General features: G+C 40.5%; 1 protein-coding gene and 1 long non-coding RNA gene across 9 annotated transcripts in view; one reads left to right on the top strand and one right to left on the bottom strand.

Annotated features, from left to right (window-relative positions):
* Positions 1 to 13760, top strand: part of LOC143843538 (uncharacterized) — a 129334-nt gene extending 115574 nt beyond the window's left edge. For 2 of the 3 annotated variants that reach the window (XR_013233590.1, XR_013233591.1), the window contains 2 exons: positions 10668 to 10823; positions 12480 to 13760. This is a non-coding gene — a long non-coding RNA (uncharacterized LOC143843538). The remainder of the gene's footprint in view (positions 1 to 10667; positions 10824 to 12479) is intronic. The other variant, XR_013233592.1, reaches the window with a different exon arrangement.
* VTI1A (vesicle transport through interaction with t-SNAREs 1A) overlaps positions 1 to 24144 on the bottom strand; it is a 338695-nt gene that overhangs the window by 311363 nt on the left and 3188 nt on the right. For all 6 annotated transcript variants that reach the window (XM_077349746.1, XM_077349742.1, XM_077349747.1 and 3 more), the window contains exon 3: positions 21066 to 21176. In XM_077349746.1, the coding sequence (XP_077205861.1) occupies positions 21066 to 21176 (111 nt within the window). The remainder of the gene's footprint in view (positions 1 to 21065; positions 21177 to 24144) is intronic.

The following is a 24144-nucleotide window of genomic DNA, read 5'->3' as shown; positions in this document are numbered from 1 at the left end:
CTAGTTCAACCCCCTGCTCAATGCAGGATCAGCCCTAAGCATCCAAGAAAAGTGTGTATCCAACCTTTGCTTGAAGACTGCCAGTGAGGGGGAGTTCACCACCTCCTTAGGCAGCCTATTCCACTGCTGAACTACTCTGACTGTGAAAAAAATTTTCCTGATATCTAGCCTATATCATTGTACTTGTAGTTTAAACCCATTACTGCGTGTCCTCTCCTCTGCAGCCAACAGAAACAGCATCCTGCCCTCCTCCAAGTGACAACCTTTCAAATACTTAAAGACAGTTATCATGTCCCCTCTCAACCTCCTTTTCTCCAGGCTGAACATTCCCAAGTCCCTCAACCTATCTTCATAGGGTTGAGGGCTTGGTCCCTTGACCCCCGATCATCTTCGTCGTTCTCCTCTGTACCCTTTCAATTTTATCTACGTCCTTCTTGAAGTGAGGCCTCCAGAACTGCAAACAGTACTCCAGGTGTGGTCTGACCAGTGCCGTATACAATGGGACTATGACATCTTGTGATTTTGATGTGATGCCCCTGTTGATACAGCCCAAAACGGCATTTGCGTTTTTTACCGCTGCATCACACTGCCTTCTCATGTTTAGTTTACAATCCACAAGTACCCCAAGGTCTCGTTCACACACAGTGTTACCTAGAAGTGTATCCCCCATCCAGTAGGCATGCTTTTCATTTTTCTGACCCAGATGCAGAACTTTACACTTATCTTTATTAAATTGCATCTTGTTCTCATTTGCCCATTTTTCCATTGTGTTCAGATCTCATTGAACTCTGTCTCTATCTTCCAGAGTATTTGCCAGTCCTCCCAATTTGGTGTCACCTGCAAACTTGATGAGTGGTCCCTCCACCCCCTCATCTAGATCATTAATAAATATGTTAAAAAGTACCGGGCTGAGCACTGAGCCTTGAGGTACCCCGCTACTCACCTCTCTCCAGTCTGATGAAACACCATTGACAACAACTCTTTGAGTGCGGTTCTCTAACCCTATCCACCTAACCATCTGAAAATCCAGATTGCAGTACTTCAACTTATCCATCAGAACATCATGGAGAACCTCATCAAAAGCTTTACTAAAATCCAAGTAAACTACATCAACCGAATTTCCACGATCCAGCAAACCTGTTACTTGGTCAAAAAAGGAAACCAGGTTGGTCTGACAGGGCCTGTTGGAGACAAATCCATGCTGACTTCCTTGGATCACCAAATTGTCCTCCAGATGTTTGCAGATCGCTCCCTTTAATATCTGCTCCATTATGTTCCCTACAACAGAGGTCAGACTCACTGGTCTGTAGTTTCCCGGGTCATCCTTCCTCCCTTTTTTGAAGATCGGAATAACGCTTGCTCTCTTCTTGACTACTCGTGGGATACAATTTCAGAGAGCTAAAAAGGGGCACCTGGGGATATCCCCCAATTCAGACCAGGCTTCAGAACAGAAGCAAAAATGCTTAGAAGAAATGAGAACACACACCCATACTATTTTCCAACAAATGTGCCTGGTGTTGGCATGTGAGTTTTCAATTGAGACAGGGGCAAGAGAGCATCTCTCATGATTGCCGCAGGGAAAACACAGAACGACTATTGATTTTGGAGGATTTACAGCATGGGACCCCAAGGCCACACCGCAGACTGGCATCCTTAACACAATTTGTGACAGAGCATTATGAGCTTTTATAAGCCACCACTCACTTTTTCAGATATTCTTCTTCACAGTTATTCATGGCATCTCAAGAAGTGGCTACTCTAGTGTTTGGATTAGAGTGCTTCGAAATTATCAGTAGTCATTCAAATAACTATGTTGGCAACCGTTTGTTTGATAGGTAGCTATCTGTAGCCTCCAGCTACACAGTTGCATAACTGCCACTCTGGGAAATCACACTGGCTTAATTAATACTGCCCTGGGACTTCGCTCTCTGGAAATCCTGGCTAGACTGGGGAAGAGTTTCTAAACTTGGCGGGTGAAGGCATGCTCACTTTCTGCTATCTGAAGTAGTAGAAAGAGAGGAAATGAAGCCTGTCTCCCCTACATTTTTGTTGTTTTGACATTCCTTTGAATTGCAATGAGAGAGGCAATCAGGTGGCTAATTTTGGTCTGCTCTTTCCCAGGCCTGATTAAAATTATTCATTTCTTCTATGTCCTGCTGAGTTGAACAATCTACCTTACAATACCTTACAATCCTTACAATTCAGCTTCCCAAAGGCAGGTGATTTGCATAAGTAGCAACAAGCCACCATAAACAGCAGTTCTGGCATGGTGATCATTACAAAGAAGAAGAGTTGGTTCTTATATCCCGCTTTTCTCTACTCAAAGGAGTCTCAAAGCGGCTTACAATCGCCTTCCCTTTCCTTTCCCCACAACAGAAACCCTGTGAGGTAGGTGAGGCTGAGAGAGCTCTGATATTACTGCTCAGTCAGAACAGCTTTAGCAGTGCTGCAGCAAGCCCAAGGTCACCCAGCTGGCTGCATGTGGGGGGGTGCAGAATCGAACCCAGCTCGCCAGATCAGAAGTCCACACTCCTAACCACTACACTAATGCCTTCCCTCACACATACACACACACACACACACACAAACACAAGCTTTTTCATTCATCACCACACTGCTGCAGCAGAGCAGGAAAGGCCAGGGATCCCAGAACTGAAATGAGGCACCTCATGATCTGCAATTGGGACATGGCTCAACAGCTCGGGCCTCCCCCAATCCCCTTCAACTGTAGAAGGAAATAGGTATGCGCAGCACTGTATGGTCAGAGCTATAATATATAGAAGCATGGCCTTGGCTCCGTACCTTCTGACGGGTTCCTTCTAGTCCCTTGTCTTGTTTAAGTTAAAGGAAGTGTTCTTCAAAGCCATATAAATAAGGATTGTGTATATTAATAGTTAGCTCAAAACAATTTTAGTTATGTTTTACATCAAAGACAACAATCGTCCAAAGGTTAATTCAACAAAACTCATCTTCTTGTATTTAATTCAGCTGTTAAAGAGACCTGGGCACAGATTGCAACTCCAAAGTAGAACTTCATTTCCTGACATTTCGCAGTTGGCTTTATCAGGGGAAATGCAGGGGTATAGGAGATATTCCACTATTTTGAAAATATAAAATTAAATATCTTGTTGTATGTAAATATATATTCACAAATGATTTCCTTTTATGTATACTATCTTTGGTATTTGTCCATTGTTTTTCCATGCTTTGTGATGTTTGCTTAGTTTGAAAGTTGGCAACCTCAAGGTTCAGCTGAAGATCTCCAACAATTATAACAGGGATGGGGAATTCCTGGAAATTTGGGGGTGCAACCTCCGGAGGGTAGAATATGGGGAGGGACCTTAATAGGTTATAATGCCAGAGTCCCCCCAAATTCTTTGGGACCAAAGGTAGTTGCAATTTAGATGTTGCTATTTTCCACAATATCTCTTCCTCAGTTATTGTATGGAGCACCCTTATGTGCCCACACAAATTTGACTGCATTTGAAGAAGCTCAATCTGGAGATCAGTTGTAATTCCAGAAGATCTCAAGTCTCTGCCTAGAGCTTGGCAACCCTATTGCTGTCTAGCTGAACATCAGGTACTGCAGGCTGCAGGTGCTGTGCCAACCAAAATATGGTTGTTTTGTGGTTAGTTTCACAAACTATATCTGCTTTTAAAGGAAGCCAAAATTTTCAGAACAACTGATTCACTTAAGGACCACTCAGCCTTCCAGAAATGGAATAAAAAATTCTGATCCAGTCCCCCCCCCCCAAGCAGAAGCTTGGATGTATCAGTGTGTGTGTGGGGGGGGGATTTTTTTCCTTATTTTCAACCCCTCCCTTCACAAATCCCACATGTTCCAACACCTATTGCTGCTCCTACAGCAACTGCCAATGGCAAGGAGGGTCAGGGGAATGAAAAGTGAGGCGAGAGGCGAGCCTCTTTTCAACTGTTTTGAACTCCCCCTGTCAGGGGCAGAAAGAAGGAAGGAGCAAGAATGGGAGGGACCCTATTGGTTGCTACAGATGCCTGTCAAGTACAAATGGTAGACATTGACATTTCCATGACCACCAGAGAACACCCCAAGCCCTGCTCATGACATGTCAGGTTTTCTGGTATGCGAGACATGCACACAAAAAAGCACAGTCCACCCCTCACAAACTGTCAAGCCTGCCAAAGCCAAAAAGATGAATAGGGGCTCGTGCACTGGTAGGGGATGTGGCTTTGCAAACATAAGCTTGTGAACAATGAACTGGTCTGTTTGCAAGTATTTTTGTGGTTCATTGTTAGATCCATGCCCATCTCTAGTCTCAAGCAGCATCAAAGCACTCACAAAACAACAACATTGCCTACTTTTCTGTACATGTTACTTTTACAGACACCTTATCACATTAGTAGGTTTGTCCTATCAGAAGCTCCACCATCAGTATGAGTAGCACTATTAGCATTAGTACAATCAAGTATTTACCAGTGGTGTGAACAGAGAAAATGCAAGCAATTCTAGAGCCTTGTTTTATGCGACCTTCACATGAACTACTGAATCCAGCACAACAGCTGAGGCTACAAAAAGATTTCTCAGATACCACAGAAACATGAGAAATAAAAAGAATTAGAAGCAGGAGGACAAAATACCCATAGCTAACCGTAGTCATTTGGCAAGCGCAACAGAAAAAATGTGCACATCCCCATTGTTTCAGCATTATCTTCTACACATAAAAGCAGTGATAACAGATTTTTAAAACTTTGAAAAGTTTAAAAAACATGTAACTTAACAATAACATTTTTCAACATGGAAAGGTTAAACTGTGGGGTTGACATTTGCATTTGTTATATTGTCAACGTTTCCTGCCTATCAGACTATGTACAAACAATATCTAAAGATGTCATCTACATATTTATTCCAAAGATGCTTATGAACAAGACCTGTCAGTATATTTTAACACCTCTCCAAAACGTCAGCTTTCATCAGGTACAAACACAACATGCATAATTTATTAGTTTGGTTTAATATAAAAAGTTGACAATCAGATGTCACCTCAACTATTGATAAGCTAAGTAAGAACTACAGTAAAATGTCAAAAAGTTATTAAAATGTTTTGCAGCTTCTAGAATAAAACTGGATGTATTGGCTCTTGTATGTCAATAGACATACTGCATGTCTTCCTTTATGGCTATTATAAAGAGCAGCCAAACACTGTAGTTAAACATTCAGAGTATACTATAATGCTCAAAGAGCAGTCAAACACCCTTTAAAGCAAAATGAAAGACATGCACCATTCTTGAACGCATGTACATAATCAAGGGATTTGTTTCCACTGTAATCCATAATGACACTACATCTTCATCCTCTTATTTCACAATTTATGTATCTCTATTGAAATCACTGCTTGAGTTTCCAAATATAAATTTAAAACATGCAAGTGGACAAGCAACAAATCCCAGCTCAATCCTATGCAAGCATGCTTGGAAGCAAGTCCAGCGTTGTACATTTAAAGCTACTTATACACACAACTGCTGCTTCAAAGATATTAGATCCCATACCATCTCTTTGGTTCCTTTTGGCCAGAATCAGGTATGAGTAAAAATTTTCTGCTAGATTGTTCATACTGTTTTTATATCTATAGATATAGATATTTCCAAAGGTTTGGGCACCATTTGTAACTTATGTAAGCACCCTTCAAGTGTGAACCCCATATGTTAGGGATGCTAGTCCCCAGGTGGGACCTGGGGATCCCCCAGATTTACAGCTAATCTGCAGGTGATAGAGATGAGTGCCCCTGGAGAAAATGGCTGCTTTGAAGGGTGGACTCTATAGTATTATACTTCTCTGAGGTCACCTCCCACCCCAAATCTCACTCATTCACAGCTCTACCCCAAAGTCTCCAAGTATTTCCCAACTCCGAGCTGGCAACCCTACCATATGTGGAAAGTTTTTCAACTCCTTTGTTAAAGTTTTACACATGGGGGCAGCCATGCTGATAACAGGCACAGATAAAGAGGGATTTGGTCAAACAAGGAGAGGGAAGACAGCAACTGTAGTATAGATACTAGATTGTAGTGCCTGAATTGGGGGAGACTAAATTGAAATTGCTGGGAGTGATCGAGGACAAAAAAAGGAGGGGACAACTGAGAATGAGGTGGCTGGATGGAGTCACTGAAGCAGTAGGTGCAAACTTAAATGGACCTCAGGGAATGGTAGAGGACAGGAAGGCCTGGAGGATCATTGTCCATGGGGTCACAATGGGTTGGACACGACTTCGCACCTAACAACAACAACAAAATTCAAATCTCTAGTTCATGCCTATTCTTAAGGTAAGTCATGATCTATTTGTGCATATTGATTCCTAAAAGAGTTGGTGGAAAGATAAAGAGGATAACACAAAGCACTGTCTTGGATTTTTTTTTTTTAAGCAGCATACAAATGTATTAACGTAGCAAAAAAAGTACGAGGTCACCAACTTTTCATAACAGATTAGCTGCTAATTCTTACATGTCTAATGAGATCATGGACTTGGCTCTTACTCTTTCAAACAAAGCCAACTTGTCAAATCACTATACAGCATAAGTAAAGCATTGGCCCAGTCTCATCATGGCTGGCTATCTTGTGGAGTAGCTACCACACTACAAATCCAAAAACAATCCTACAAATAACACATTTTTCATTGCACTGGCTTCTAAATATATATATACATAAAATGCAACAAAATCAATGCATGGAGTACTTAGAAATATCAAGCTTTGTTTGAAAGCCGTTCCAGAGCTACAAAATGATATTACCATTATCATCTTAACAATAGAGTGCCTAGGCTACAGATGCTCAGAAATGGATACTGATAACTACAGTTAAAACTAACACTATACATATAGAAACAGGACAATCTAAATCAATATTTAAGGTATGAACAATAAAATCATATGTAGACTGCACTCCAAGAGACATGTTCCCAACTGACTCTCGACTTCTCAGAGATGCCTATGAAAGAGACTACTGCTTTGTTGGCTCAAGGTTATAAACTGAAGGCAAGTATTTTCTCTTCAAGAAAGTGTTATTACTTGGACGACACAGTGCACTAATATAACATTTAGCCCGCTAATAAAGACTTTCAGATGACAAAGAACTCTTTAGCCATAAGCAAAAGAATGTATTTGATCAGAAGTAGGTTTGTGCATATTTTATCATTGCAGAAGTTCCTACTGCTGAAGAGTGAAGCCAAAAACAAATTGGAAAAGCAACTTGCTTTTCTGGCTGTCAGAGTTCCTTTGGTTACATGAATTGTTCTTACATATAGCATCTTCTGAAGTTGACACTTGTCAAGGCCATGTAACCATGTCAAGACCTTACAATCATGCCACTTTAATTTGCTTTCAGTGATGTTTGTGTTCTGTGAACATGTGCAATGCAAGGGGCCAAACGCATCCAACAAAATCCATCACAACGAATAAGGCATTTACCTTGAAAATCTCCTGGTATGTTTGACACAGCTAATTACATCTTGTACTTAACCTCCCTATACCAACATTAAGAGACAACAGCTATTTACATAAAGCTAACCTACACGTGGAGACAGAATGCAGGATGTCCCAACCATTTGTCAGAAAACAAGCAAGGAAAAGGAATATGGGAAGGGGACTGATATGACTAATATTAGCTGGCTTCGTTTGCTCTACTTTTTTGGTGTTTAAAAATGTATTGGTTTTTTGTTTGATTTCAAAACAGATGAGATTACTTGTTAAAAGATAGCTTGTCAGCTATTAATTTCTTCTCAGATAATATCTGAAATACTGTGCACTATCCTACTGCATTATTGGGCTCCAGGCACTAAAGCTGCGGAGATGTCCACTAAATTATAATCTCACGGTAACCCTTTCAATATTCCACTGAAATCCCACATTTACAATTGCCCCCAAAGTCATCAAGATCATTTCACTTACTTAACAGCTCATTGACCACAACCATAGTTCCAGAGTCTTTTATATTAATCCAGAGCAACCATGCATGCCATGGTGTCTATCACTACTTCCCCTGGTATTCATTCAGGTTTTTCAGAAACTGGGTGGGGCTACTGGAAGGCAGGGCTAGTTGTAGGCTGCTGTTGTTCAAATGAAAGGCTACAAAGGTACCCACAGGTACTGGAGGATTGGGAGAACTGACAAGCACACAAGTTTTCCTGAGCTTCTTTTGCAGAGGGAGCTTTGTCCTAGTCTAGTGAGCTGGGCTGTTGCATGAGGAAAGAGGTGTTCAGCACTAGAAGCCCATCCCTGCCTCCTTCTCAAGGCTTGCTTTTCTCCCAGTGGCTGGACCATGCTTTAAACCAAAGTATAGATAATACTAACCTTGACAGACTAACGGTTCTATGAATAAGGCAGCTTCATGGTGGCTATGCAATTCTTTTTGCAAAGTGAAAGGAGAGGTACTATATTTGACTCTGCCTCCAGGATCAGCTGAGGTTTTGATGTATTGTGGGAACCATTTTAGGGGTGGCACCCCTTCTCAAAATTCAAAAGGCAGTAAAACTCACTATTTAATGACTTTTTGAATTGAAAACAACATCCTTTTGGTCTGCCCTGTATCTGTTGCCCTGCATTGGATTCTACCAAGTTCTAGTAGGCAGAAAAAATTATATTTTATAAACTCTATTTACTCATATTTGCACCCCATAATCTTTAAAATATAAAATACAATGCCCCAGACTCTTTCCTTTACCGTCTTCTACATTTTCTGAGATATAATGACCAGAACTATATATCAAATTTCAAATGAATCTGCACCGCTGATCTCTGCAAAAGCATAACAAAACTGGCAGTTTTCTTTACAGTCAATTTCCCAGCATTCCCTAGCATGAAGTTTCTCTTTTTCAATGTTGCCATGCATCAAGTCCACATTTCCATCAAGCCACCCATTACAATCTCAAGATCTCTTCCCCCTCTGTTTCTACCAGTTAAGACCTCATCAGTATAAACCAGAATTTTTGTTACCAAAGTGCATCATCTCGCCATTTCCTACACGGGGATTTTGACAACTATTTCTCCTTCAACTTCAGTTTCCCATCTGTATAATAGAAGATAGTACTGTTCTGATCACAAACATGATAAAGATCTTAAAACATGTTATTCATTAAATAAACATTTGAAGAGATTCAGTAACCTTCCTCATACAATACTAGCTTCCTTCTTAAAGTACAGTAGGCAATTTACTCTGCGAAGTACAATAGAAAATGCTAATTATCTTAACATTCCCTTTAAAAAATTATCATTTTTTCTACAGAAAAAGAATTATCATTTTTTCTTCTGAAATACTTGTGATAGAGTTGAGAAACAATAAATGCTTAGTATTTAACTTAACATGTTCAAAGAATATCACATACATTATCTGGTTTTGTTTCTTGTAACAAGTCTGCAGGTAGGTCTTTATTATACCATATATATATTATATACATGATGAACGAGTAGAATCTTATAGTGGTATCCTAAGCAAAAGTTAGTCCCACTTTAAATGCATTAACTAGTAAGTTTCCATTAAATCCCTATTAAGGGATAGGGCAATTTTTCTCCAGGAAGTTGGCAACCCAAATATCCAGGTGAAAGGATTTTAACTATTTATTTTCCAAGGCAACCTGCCGTAGTACAGCTTGTTGATCCACAGTACAAAAGTGTATTTCCTAAACACCTTAAGACCAAAGCTATTTTTGACCATGGCAATTAGTCTCTTTATGTTCCAAACACTGAATTCTATTTTTCCATTAATTTTTAAAACTATGTGACTCTAACTTAAAATAAACTGTACATCAAAAGAATGGAAAATAAACAGCCAGGAACACAATTTGACGAATTGGATTTATTTAGTTTATTTAGCTAAACAGGGTCCATTGGATCTCTTTAATAGGCTGACAGTTGCACTGGGCTGGTTAATAAAACATTCAACACAGTGTCTTCAGCCAATATAGAAATGCAAATCCCACCACAAATATTTTATTCATGAAACAGTAATTTCAGATACTACCAAGGCTCAAAAAACGCCTCAAAACCCATCACCTAAACTTTCTTTGCAAATAAACAGTGCCACCTAGCGTTGAATGTTAAGAAAGAGGAACACATCTAAAAAGATGCGATCATAACTCTTTCGAGTATCAAAATCTTCTAAGTGCATTTTTTTGCTTTTCTTAGAATTAAGTCAATCTTGAATCAAAGCTCTTGGGGAAAGAAGATTAAATAACTAGTTTAGGGAGTTTAAATAAAGCTTTGGTGAAATGTCTGTATTTTATTAATTGTTCTGAATACTCCTATGCTCTTCCAGGTGATACCAACAATTCAACTGAGAGGCATATGTTTTGGCAAATAAAAGTGGCATGATAAAAATACAAGTTGGGACACCCCACAAGGACCAAATTTACATTCTAAATCATGCTTTTTGCTTTTGATAACAATAACCAGTACAAGAAAACTAACAAAACAATCTTTGAAGTATGTAACTAGGTTTTTAACTGTGGTCCTCAGAACATTTCTACCCTTGCTAAGCTGTCTAAAATTTCTAAAGAGACTTGCCTGCCACAATTAACATAGATCAAGCTCTTTGGAGACTATCAAACAGAACAAAAATTGGAGATAGCAACAAGCCCTTCTATCAGGTTGGAATGGAGAAAAATTGAGCTAAATGAAAGTTTAACAATGTTGTATTTGTATTTCAGAGACTACAAACAAGAATACATTTCCTTTATGTAAGAACAGGCATATGAATCTGGATCAGACAGAGGCAAAAATGGAATGTGTTGACTTTCTCTCAGCACGTGGCATGCATTATCTGATGGAGCCATCTGGATGTATTCTGTGAAGATATTTTTCTGGTGAGAGTCATAACAAACAATAATAGCAATAAAGAAACCATAACAGACCTTGCTGGAGTACCACATGGACAGGAAAGTGGGCAAAGGTTTAGTAATGAACTCAGACATTGTATTAAAGTCCAAAGTGCACCAGAGGTTGTCAGAGATGTAAACAAATACATATTTACTTAGAGATGTAAACAAATACCGTATTTGCCAGTGTATAAGACAACTGGGCATATAAGATGACCCCCCAACATTTCCACTCAAAATACAGTACTATGGGCCACTATGGGCAGCTATGTCTATCCCAACTGAAGTGCACCCGGCGTATAAGACGACCTCCCCACTTGGAGGCATGTTTTTCAGGGGGGGAAAGTAGTCTTATACGCCAGCAAATACTGTACATATTACTTAGACAAACACTACACAGTAACTTGCTATTGAAGTCCACACACTTGTTGGTCACGACATTCATACTTTTAAATTTAATCATACTGCTATAATATTCATATTTGTGAACTAGGCTTTCTAACTCTGAAACATAAATGATAACGATATTTTAGCCTCTAGGTCTTCATAAAGATTTGTATAGAAGGATTTTGGACTCTCATTGCTGGCTTGATTTCTAGTCTTTTAAGAGCAAAAAATGCTTTGAAGAAAAGAATGTGTTCTGTGAAACTCTATATAGAGAGTTTCAAGCTGAAACAGCCCTATCATTTACATTCAGAGATAGTTGGGGTTCCAAAATAGATTACAATTATAAGGATCCCGTGCTGCAATTTATTTCTGCATAGCCATTATTATAATCCATCAAAAATATTCCCTGTTGGTAAAGTGTGATTAGAATTGCTAAGGTCACAACCATCAGATCCTACTTGTACCTTTAAATCTTCCAAAGCAATGGGAAAGGGTACAATCACTGTGTCTTCCCATACTCATATTCTACCTGCTGTAGCAAAGCAGAGGAGGAAATAGAAGTCTACCGCCTTTCCTGCTGCCTCTGAAGTTTTAAAAAGTTCATAAGCCTTGAGTTGTGATCCTGAAACCAAAGGTTGAATAATCTCTCTATTTGATTCACTTAAAGAGAAAATGCAGTTAAGCAAGGCTGGAGTAATCAAGCAGGAATAATACCCTTAGACAAGATACATTCCCTTTAACTGTGCTATGACATGCACTCTCTAAGCAATATCCTAAAGGTTTGAGCTTCACCTGAGTTAGTCTTTAAGGAATCTCAATTAAGACATTTATAGCCATGAAGGTTAATTATAAATTAATGTTGTTAAATTGTCTTTCACACTTCCTTCTAAGAGATCACTTCATCACTGGTAAGTTCATTAAAGAAATGACTGTCTCCTATCTTGCATATACCAGAAGAAAATGTCACATGGTTCCTTTCTATTTCAGGAAGGGATACATTTCCCATGTACTTGATAGTATCTTGAAATTTTAGTAAACTAGCCAACCCTCACATTCCTGATTAGTTATCAACATAGTTTAGTTAACAATCAACATAGTTTTGCCATGATTTGTTCCTAGTATATGACTAGCAGGAGTCACCACTGGCTAAATTGAAAGTAGATGCATCTTGGTGTAGGTCACACCCAACTGAAATTTGAATCAGCAGCTGCACTATCATACAATCACTGACCACAACCCCCTGTGTTAATAATTTAGTATGAGCTGATCCAACATGTCAAAGAACATGCAATTTCGTCTACGTACAGAACCTATTTTCACCAATGTTGGGACAGAGATCAAGGACAACCTTCCTGCAAGGTCTTCATCCTCAAAACCTTTATCATTGCTTTAGGACAATTTAATTATACTATTAAATTGACATATAATTTTCTGATCCTTCATTGAAGCAATGATGCCTGGAAGATAACCACATCCACAGAAGCCGTGTCAAGAACATAAGATTCAACAAATTCTGTAGATTCTACAAATCTTTCAAATTTAGGGATGAAACATGCAAAATTGCATAGCTTGGGTATTCTGTAGCTGTTATCTATTTGTTGCATGGATTCTGTCCTTACCTATCTTGTGCTATACTGAATGCAGCTTTGCCTGAGGTGTACACACACAGAGGACACATTCGATGACATTAACAGCACAAATCTGCCTCTCATTTTACCATGCCCATGTTGTCAGGACCTGACCTGAACCAACCACAACATGGAATGAAAGCTCTTCAGAGATTAAAGTTTTTCCCATGGTCTTCAGTACACCCAGCACTCCTGCATTTGGGAATATCCAAAGGAAGGCTTCATGCAACAGTAGGCTCTAGTTCATTAAGTAACCTGGAAGAGATTATCACAAATCCTTGAAGTGGACCTATATACCCATAAAACACCTACTGAAGAATGTGGAAGATTCAAGCAGAAGCCTGAACCACACAGAGGAGTATATACCTGGCAACTCAATCCTACTCTATTACAACTTATGGATGCATAACTGTGTTGACTCAGTGAAAAATGAGACAGATCCCTTACATCCTTAAAATTTAAATGATTCTTAAACAGTGTTTTTAAGGGTTATCTTTGTTATAATAATTATGGAAGTTTTACTGAGATTGCATTGTTATATTTTATTGTTTTTATCTTTTTGGAAGCCACCTTGAGCCGACTGTGCCGGGAGGGCCAGGGTATAAATTGAATAATAAAATAAATAAATGTACTTGGGAAGATTCTTTACATTATTTATTTGTTTATGTTATTTATAGTCCACCACTGTTACCTGAACTCAATGGATTACAAAGTGATGCAGTACAATCTAAAAAAATGCAATAGGATTAGGGTTGTAGAACCAACCACAAATATAAAAACAGAAGGGAAGCAAAGCTTAAGTACTAACATTAAACAATGCAAAATCACAGAATAACATCCTAGTTTCAACAAGATATACACTAGATTACAGTCCCTAATAATATCAAGATGGCAATTTTTATTGCTTCACAATGGCTCATTATGCATGGGGGGGAATAGCGCACATTAGGGGTGGAATGGCAGCAACTAAAATCACCGATAACGCATGGTGCCGGCTGCAACTGGCCGCAGATTCAGTGCATGCCGCCGAAAAAGCCGCGTTAGCGAAACGCGGAAGAAAGCGCAACTTCCGCGTGACTGGGGCGCAACCAGAAGTGGTGCCGGGGTCACCACGCGTATAATCGGTTACTCTGGGTTTTGCTGCCATTGTGTCCCGTCCAATGCATAAGCGGTTTGCTTCGCTTCTTCCCCCTCCGCGTTTTCCATGTGACTCGAAATCGCCATTTTGGCGGCCGTGCATAATGGGCCAAAGAGGGCCAAGAAAAATCTTGGGAGAAGAAAGGAAAGGAAACACATAGGTAGACCCACAAAGCACAGTTCTTTGGGATCCCACTAAGAGCACTGCTGATAGTATGGAGAACAAACTCTAAATCTGAGTTATACTCAAACTGCAAGCTGAGATTCATTTAAAGAAAAATTCTTTCTTATAGCTCAACAGATCAATGAAAAGCCCCAAGTTTGCAGCAGAAAATCTGATAGTTTAAAAAAATGCATTGTGGTTGTTAACGTTCCCCCACCCCCAAAAATAAAAGCAGACCCCATAGCTTTAAGAGAAAAATTTCCAGTCAGGGGCTATTGTGCAATGTTGATAGGAAACAATTGTATTGCCAGCCTTCAAGCTTTGATTTCTGCCAACAAAAGGGGAAGGGACAGATGCCCCTTCCAGTGCTATTTTAGCCTTGAGAGAGGACTCAGAACCGGACCTGGCGGCAACCATGGAGAATTTGCTATTACACAACTTGCATGGCTCTCAAAGATCCATACATTTGGTATTATTCAACAGCAGCCGCTGTACGAAAGCCAGTGTGGTGCAATGCTTCTAGTCTCAGAGTAGAACCTTGGAAGTCCAGGCATGAAGCCCCACCCAGCCATGGAATCTCACTGTGTGAGTCACATACTTTCATCAGCCTAACCTATCTCACAGGGTTACTGTGAACAGAAAATGAAGGAGAAGGTCCCCCATTGGGGGGAAAGGCAGGCTATAACTGAAATAAATATAGCTGAAGATGAGGAGCAGATAAAAGGTATGTTGGTGGGCGAGTTGGAAGAAGAGAAAGAAACACAGATAGGGGAAGATGAGTGTTGCCAAGAGGAGGGAAAGCAGAAATGATGTGGGAAGGGGGATACAAGGAAAAGTGAGGTTCCCCACCACCAGTCCTTACTAGATACTTATTGCAAACTTGGCCAAAGAAACTTCCCGGGAGAAGGGAAAGTAAACAAGGGCAGATAAAGTGAGGTTGGTAGCTAGATAGGAAGGAAAGAATGAAGAAGGAAATGCAGAGAGGCTATTGGGACTTTCAGGGAAGTGGAAATAGCAAAGGAGGAGGAAATGAGATGACTCTTTTTAAATCCTTGCAGTTCCCCCACATGAGTACTTCTAATTTATCTCAAAAAAGATTTAGTGGGAGATTAGTTATCCATCCTTTTTTGTCAGGAAGTGAGACTATGTGTAGCGGTAGCTATAGCATCACTAACCTTTTCTTGCCAAGTTTGCAAGCTGAGAGTGCAAGCACTTTTCAACTATGAATGAACTCTGCCTAGAGTTACTTCCATTTTGGAAAACTGCATGAAACGAAATGGTTAATAATTCTTAAAAGAGGGAAATCTTACTTATAGATTTCCTGCATTACATATAATTGCCCAAGTGTTATACACACCATGGGGTGAGGCACATTATGACAATGATATAATTATGTTAGGAAAGCCTAGCATCCCCAAAACAGGGACTGCTAATGAAACACTATTAGTCAATTTAATATCCCAAAATATCCCTTAAAAGTGTCTTTTCTGCAACTCCACTGTTGACCACAAGATAGAGCTATGTGCACAATACATGGTAACCTACTCTCTGCAACCTAAAATGTGTACAGTACTTGCCAAGTACCCAACATTGCAGTTTACAGTGCAATGATGGGGGGGGGGGGGTGTCTCATTATCTGCTTTCAGCTCTTGTTCCTGCAAAGTTAAAGTCCCATTTTACCTCCCATACATAGCCAAAGTATTATCAGTTCTTATTGCTGATTTTTTCCTAGTTACATGCTGAACATTTTCAACTTACTCGACAAGGCAATTTATATTTCCTCCCTGATAGTTATATTTTGTAGGAGAGCTACATTTAATAATTCTTCTGCCACATCAATATCAGGAGAGGCTTTAACAAATATGAATAACTGTGGGATGTCACTGATCTCAAGAATTTCATCCATATGCAAGCTCTCAGACTCACAAGAGGAAAACCTTTCTTAAGGGTATTAGCAGTATTTTACAAGATATCCACTGTCCCATTAAGCACAATTGGATCTGGTAACTGAAACTTTTCCATATCATTTTCAAACTCATTTTTGTCTGGGAACACCGTTGAGCACACTATTTCCACGCACTCTTTTATCATCTCACCAATAGCATAGGTTTCATCCATTTCATATGTGATTCTGTATGATGCTACTGTGGTTTTTTAACTTGTGTTAATATTAAATATGCTTTGTTGTTTTATTCTGTGCTTCCTGAGGTTTTTAAGTTTCTGAGTTCCCTTCCTGGGGCAAATCAGCAATAGGTGTAGTGTAGCACCTCTAAATTGTGTTGTATTTTAAATTGGATGGACAATGGAACTATCACAAATTGAGTAGATGCACTACTGGGCACCAATTAAAACTCAGGCATCCACTCTCCTATACAGCATCTTTACTCTCCTTCATATGTGCATTTTTGTCATGTTTAGTGCCCTCTCTTGGTAAAAGACAAGCTCTTCTAGCTTCCCTCTTTTTTCCAGATGTCCTCTCTTAACCTTTTCCACTCTAATCCAAATACAGCAACAAAATAAATTTAAATCATCAAACAGTGAGAGTACAATCCAGCAGAAATTAGTTACGACTAAATCCCACTGCAGTGGAACATGATTTCCCATGATTTTGCTGGGACTGTAGCATTTATGTTTTAAAGGTATCCTTCTTGCATCATCATAATGGTAAAATCCACATATAAGTTAAGAATGGCAGGCACCTGTGAACATGTCTCTCTTCCCACTATTACTGAACCTTCACTGGCAAGTCTGGAGTGAGGGGACTGGCTTGGGAGTCAGCGCTATGACATGATGTGCAAGTTCATTATTAGGTTGGCTGTAAAAAAATAAATGCTTCTTTCAAGTTGAACTCTAGTGCTGTAAGAGAACCTTCCTAGGTGCTAAATTATCCACTTGCAAGGAATTTTGTTTTATGGGTTAGTATTCTGTCACCTCACGTATCTGCAAATATTGGCTCAGCCTACACAGAACTTTGATTAATTGATTGATTGGACTGGATTTATATACTGCCTTATCCAGTGAACTGCCTCAGGGCAGTATACATTATGTCAAGCAACAGCAAAAGGTAAAACATTCATTAAAATTAATTTAAAATCTTGCTTGATAGCAGTAGGCAATAAATCAAACAAATATAATAAATAATAAATCAAACAAATAAAAAGGTAAGTTTAAAATTTATAATGGCATCAATATCAAAAACAGAATAGCAGTTAGCCTTCTGCCAGAGTATGGTCTGGAGGGGAGGGCCTGGTAGATGTTACTAATTCACTGGCTCCAACCAAAACCCTGGCAGAAGAGCTCCACCTTGCAGGCCGTGCAGAACTGTGCTAGTTCCAGCAGGGCCCAGATGCATTCTCAGTCCACCACGTGAGGGCCAGAGCAGATAAACCTCTTTAGGGCCAGGGACCACCAACTGGTTAGTACTAGTGGAGCAGAGCACTCTTCAGGGAGTTTAGATAGAGAGATGAACTCCCAGATATATCTCCACAGCCTTAATATACATCAGAAACAAATATGGTATTTTGGGGAGGCTACTGTTGGAGTTTCACTTTATAGCATCTACAGGACAAGAGCTTGGTTTGAGACTGAAATAAACGTATAATGTGGCGAAGCTCAGCACTGCTCAACACTGTAGGAGTGTTGCAGGGGAAACAAAGGGCAAAGATGTTGCAAATGTGTTGCCAGTTGTCTTGGAGAACAATGTCCTGTCCTTTTATTAGGAGGTTAATATGTGGAAACAGTCAGGTAAAATTTACCTTGGTCATGGGAAATATATCACAGTATTTGCCGCAGATCAAAATGATACTAATCTATTTTTATTTTACAAGATTTAAACCCTGCCTTTTTGCCCTAAGGACCACAAAGGAAGCTAATAATATTTATATGATTAAATGATGTCTTAAAAATAATTTAAGCAAACAGAACATATTATTGAACTAAAATACATACAGAAAAAAAACCCAACAATTAAAATTAATAAAATTAAGCCTCTGATAGAGAGAGAACATTTTGGTAGCCTTAACTGCCTGTTCTGCCTAGTACGACATGAGCAGGCACTCCCAACAAGAGAATCTTCATGCCCTGTCCTTCCCACTGTTTCCTCACTCTGCCCCAGAACAAGGCAGAGAGTAAGATGGTTCAGGTGCCTGGAGAAGAACAAACTGGAAGTGGAGGAAAAAAAGAGCATCCCTTACATACACCATGGACTGCTTATTCCTGTCCCACTAGGAGCTGCAGTGATAAACCCATTGTTTACTTGCATCTCTTTACAGTCAACTGGCCAGTCTCCTAGCACCCACCCAGGTGCTTGGATGAGAGGGTTGTTGTTAGGTGCGAAGTCGTGTCCTACCCATCGCGACCCCATGGACAATGATCCTCCAGGCCTTCCTGTCCTCTACCATTTCCCAGAGTCCATTTAAGTTTGCACCGACTGCTTCAGTGACTCCCATCCAGCCACCTCATTCTCTGTCGTCCCCTTCTTCTTTTGCCCTCGATCGCTCCCAGCATTATGCTCTTCTCCAGGGAGTCCTTCCTTCTCATGAGGTGGCCAAAGTATTTGAGCTTCATCTTCAGGATCTGGCCTTCTAAGGAGCAGTCAAGGCTGATCTCCTCTAGGACTGACTGGTTTGTTTGTCTTGCAGTCCAAGGGACTCGCAAGAGTCTTCTCCAGCACCATAGCTCAAAAGCCTCAATTCTTTGACGCTCAACCTTCCTTATGGCCCAACTTTCGCAGCCATACATTGCAACTGGGAATACCATAGCCTTGACTAAACGCACTTTTGTTGGCAGGGTGATGTCTCTGCTTTTTAGGATGCTGTCTAGATTTGCCATAGCTTTTTTTTTTAATTTCTTTGCTGCAGTCCCCATCTACAGTGATCTTGAAGCCCAGGAAAATAAAATCTGTCACTATCTCCTTTTCTTCCCCATCTATTTGCCAGGAATTGAGTGGGCTGGATGCCATGATCTTTGTTTTCTTGATGTTGAGTTTCAAGCCAACTTTTACACTCTCCTCCTTCACCCGCATCAACAGGCTCTTTAGTTCATCTTCACTTTCTGCCATTAGAGTGGTATCATCTGCATATCTGAGGTTGATATTTCTCCCTGCAATCTTGATCCCAATTTGTGACTCCTCTAATCCCGCCTTTCTCATGATGTGCTCCGCATACAAGTTAAATAGGCAAGGCGACAGTATACAGCCTTGCTGAACTCCTTTCTCAATTTTGAACCAATCAGTGATTCCATGTTCAGTTCTCACTGTTGCTTCTTGACCTGCATGTAAGTTTCTCAAGAGACAAATAAGATGCTCTGGTATTCCCATCTCTTTAAGAACTTGCCACAATTTGTTGTGCTCCACACAATCAAAGGCTTTAGCATAGTCAATGAAGCAGAAGTAGATGTTCTTCTAGAACTCCCTAGCTTTCTCCATGATCCAGCCTATGTTGGCAATTTGATCTCTAGTTCCTCTGCCTCTTCGAAATCCTGCCTGTACTTCTGGAAGTTCTCGGTTCACATATTGCTGGAGACTAGCTTGTAAAATTTTGAGCATAACTTTGCTGATGAGAGGGTAGAGGTACAGAGAAGGATGGGTGCTTTTATTCCACCCCCAAAGGCAGACTGATAATTACCTCTCTGGAACCCACCAGCCAGATCCAGGAAGAAAGCCGGCCAGCATAATTGGGTTGGTCAGGAGCTAAATTAGACAGGTGAGACTACCACCACCAAGTACAGGCAGGCAGCACACAACCTTGCCTGTCCATTCCTGGGTTCACAATTATTAATACAAAGGTGTGAAGATCTACTAGGGAATAACTGCTGGGGAGGATATGAACAGGCTGGAGCACAGTGTTCAGCTTACCACCCTCTTGCTGGATTTGCCACTACTAGGCTGGAGATGAGCTGGCTAGAAAGGACATCACAACATGTGAGCGAGGTCAGCAGATGAGCAAAGATGCAGCTATCAGGCATAAGCCAATGCTGCAGAGCTTGATCTTGCCTCCCACACCTAGGTCTGACATTGCCAGATCAGGCAGGAGAGTAAACAGGCTGATAAGTGTGCCCATGCTATGTCGAAGTAGGTTAGTGAGTATCCTACCATTAGGCAGAAGCCATAGATGCAATGTACAGGCCCTGGGCCCCACACTGCTAACTCATTTTCACTCAGGGGATTCAAAGGCAATAATTCCTGGCTGCATTGGCTGACAGAGGGCAATCACCAACAGGACTATTTAGGCAAGGACAAACCAACAGAAGCAGGCAGCCCCAGCCTCACACTAATTGCCCTCCATCAGGAAAAGGGGCAAGGGCGTTTTGGCCACCCTGTCTGCCCCTGCCCCAGCAACAGGCTCACTGTTTTACTCATCTTGTGTTCTCCTGTGGTAATTTGTTCATTGTAGAAATACCTCAAAACTAAATACACTGTTAAGACATGGCCCCCGCCCACTTTCCTGTAACAAAAGGAAACGTATTGGTAGACACTACATTTGGAAAGGCTGCTTGGAAGAGTGAGCTACAAAGTGGGCATCACTGCTCTAACAGGAACCTACACGCCCACTTAAGTTATGCCTTCTTTCCACTGGATGGATTCACCTATTGTACAGCAACAGCTTTTCACGTTTTCAGTTCCCTGCTCCAGTTTTCAGAATAGGCTGTCGGAGGACTTGCATAAGGACCTTCAATGCCAACGTTTTGCAAGTCTTACAACATTATCCTTTTCCACAAGCATATGTGTGTAACGCATGTCTAATTGCCAATTTAATTGGATCCTTGGATATTTGTTTATGCTCTTACATGTGACTGACAACAAACAGCATTCATTTTTGGATAAAGGCAAAGTATATGTTTTATAAATAGAAGACATCTCACTGAAGCACTGCCATAAGCTATTTTGCATAAAACACCACATATAAATTTACTCACAAAATCAGCTTCAAGTTTTTCCATTTCTTGTTTGTAACTTCTCATCCTGCTGCTATACATGCCTCGGCTCTGTGGAGGGATTTCTCGAACTTCAAGTTCCATTTGTTCCAGCTAGGGAATAAAATATACAAAGGGGAAGAGAAGAATGAGAACAAAAGATAAAACATATAGCTTTGGCTTGCTAGAAATAATTTAGGAAGGAATTCAGGAAGGGAATGGATAATATAATCAATCGTACAAAAATGGTGTGGCACAGTAAAAGAACTTAAAATAGTTTGATTGTGGCATAAGCCTTCATGAGCTAGAACTCACCTTGTCAAGTGAACTTGTAAAAATGACAGGCACACATATACACACATGCAAACACTGAGATCACAGAGCCATGTAAAGTCAGGAACAGAAATGAGCTCAAGACATTTCCTTGCATAAGTCAAATATATGCAATGAGAAGAGACTGACTCGTTTATAAAAGCAGTCAATGTAAAATACTCTTTCAAATTGGGTTCTGCTAATTTAACACCTGTGGTGAGAATGAAACCCAGGGTTCCAATCAAATCTGAAGCACTCAATCTGTGTCTCTCACACACATGGAGGCCTTGGGCCAGCCACACACTCCCAGCCTAACCTACTTAACAGGATTGCTGTGAAGAGAAAATGGATGAGAGAATGGTGTAAGCTACCTTGAAGACTTACTGGGTAGACCAGTGGGGTGTAAATAAATCAAGTAAAAAATTAATTGGCAAGATATACTTTGAACCTGGAGCTTCCTGTCTCATAGATCGTTCTCTAACCCCTATGCTGTACTAGCCTATAACTAAACATAACAATCTATACACTCTTTCATACATGCATCCGCTGACAAATATAAGAACTGAAGTACAAATGTTTTTACTCATTTATGATAAGGATAACAAGTCTGTTACAAGTGCTTAGCTGACTGCTTTGGATTTAATAATAGTATAGTTGAAAAAAGGCAGTGCATGATTTTGCTTTATGCAGTGGGAAATTTGGAGAGAGGAGGGTTGGCTATGAATGATGAAAGAATGGTTTCTGAGGAATTAATCTGACAGCTAGGAACAAAGCTAAGAGAAGGCCAGTCCTCTGACCACAGTCAAATCCAACTGGGACTACATTCTAAATTAAAGTTTAAATAAGGATTTTTGTCTCATGACCCCATGACCTGTAAGCATGACCAGTGTAAGGTACAGGTTATGCACAGTGGCACTGCCCATTTCAAGGCAATGACACTAATTTCCTCATTTAAGAACAAGTTTTCTGTCTGTTCTAGCATGATTCACAGCTTATGAACTCATAAAAGCCATAACCAGAATAAAACCAGTTATTCTATAAGCAAAAAGCTACTGCAAACTGTCATTTTGATCAGAAGCCTCAATCTCCATTCCTAGGATTCTTTTTTCACTCTGCTTTCCCCCAGATCACTTCTGACTGCTACTATAATTCCGGTTTGTTTCAGCTGTCCAGCTGTATTGACAAAAGCTGCTTTTGTCAATATAAATAAAAATATAATGAAAGGTGAAAAATTAGCAATAAAAAACTCACTATATCCCCTCATGAATTTAAACTCCATTGTACCTTTAAGACCACCAAAGGTATAAGCTTACAAATGTCATGTGCATGCACACTTCTTCAGATATCTGCACACGATAGCTTATATCAGTGGTCCCCAACCTTTTTATCACCGGGGACTAGTCAATGCTTGACAATTTTACTGAGGCCCGGGGGGCGTAGTCTTTTGCCAAGGGACGTCACCGCCACCTGAGCCCATGCTCCACTTGCTCTCCCGCCGGCGCCCCTGACTTCCCGTTGCCCACTGGGGGGCGCTGCCAGCGACAGCTGCGCAGTGCCACGCCGAGGGGGAGCCCCAGCCATGGTGGCCGCCAGATAATACCAAAGGTGAGCCGGCAGCAGAGTGGCAGGGCAGCCCCCGAGGCAGTAGCTGGGGAGGAGGACGAGGAAGAGCTGCGGACTGGCACCAACTGATCCACGGACCGGGACTGGTCCCCGAACCAGGGGTTGGGGACCACTGGCTTATATATCTTGAATAACACTTTGCTGGCCTTAAAGGTGTCACTGGACTCAAAATTTGATCCGTTGCTTCAGACTAACATGGCTACCCACTTTAATCTATTTTCACAATTATGAGTTTAAGTGTACAGATGAATTGTGGGTCTCAACTTCAGTCTCCTGAATTTTCAATTAAACAGTATCAGACAGCATAACTCAGAAAGACCTCTTTCAGAGCTCCTGCACAGCTCCTGTCAGTTAAGCCTGGGTTAGACAGGCCAACGATCTGACTTGGACTAAGGTTACTTCATATGAAGGCATGTTACACATCCATTTTCCCCCCAAGATAAAAAGAAGAGTTAAATTGCAAATCAATAATCTCTTGAAAGACCAAAGGGCTCAGGAATCAGCTTTTTTTCCTGTCAGGACAATGACTCTCATAAATTGCAGGGTTGTTACTTCTCAGGTGAGCAAAGTCTATAGTACCACACAGAAACACAGAGACTCGTGAATGAATGAAGATAGTGGAGGCTTGGGTTGGAACACCTTACATTTCTTCTTCATGTAGACAGTGAGAGAAGGATATCTGCATTGTGACTGCATAAATATTCATGCCACATGTTGGCTGCAAGATTGCTACATGTAATGCAACCTTCCTAATACTGCCTCTTCAGATCACAAGAACATGAGAAGAGTCCTGCAGACCAGTGGCCCATCTCACCCAGCATCCTGTTTCACACAATGGCCAGTTGGTCGCCATATAGAACACACAAAATGACATTGAGGCCAAAGCTTGCCCCCAGTTTCATTGGAAAATGATCCAACCTCTTCATCATTTTATTTATCTTTTAGCTTTAGTGTAATCTGGCCCAATAAACGTAAAACCTTAACAGTAAACAGTATTTTACTGACTTCATCCAAGTTGCTTTTAGTTGAGAATAATCCTAGGAAGTTCTTTATTTCATTGTTAGAAATCAATACTATACTATGCCTAATTTTATAGATGCATACTTTTAAAAATGAAATTAGCTTTTGTTTTTTTCTTTACTTCCAT

Source organism: Paroedura picta, chromosome 8 (genome assembly GCF_049243985.1).
Source record: "Paroedura picta isolate Pp20150507F chromosome 8, Ppicta_v3.0, whole genome shotgun sequence".
NCBI lineage: Eukaryota > Metazoa > Chordata > Lepidosauria > Squamata > Gekkonidae > Paroedura > Paroedura picta.
This window is presented reverse-complemented; position numbering and strand designations above follow the sequence as displayed.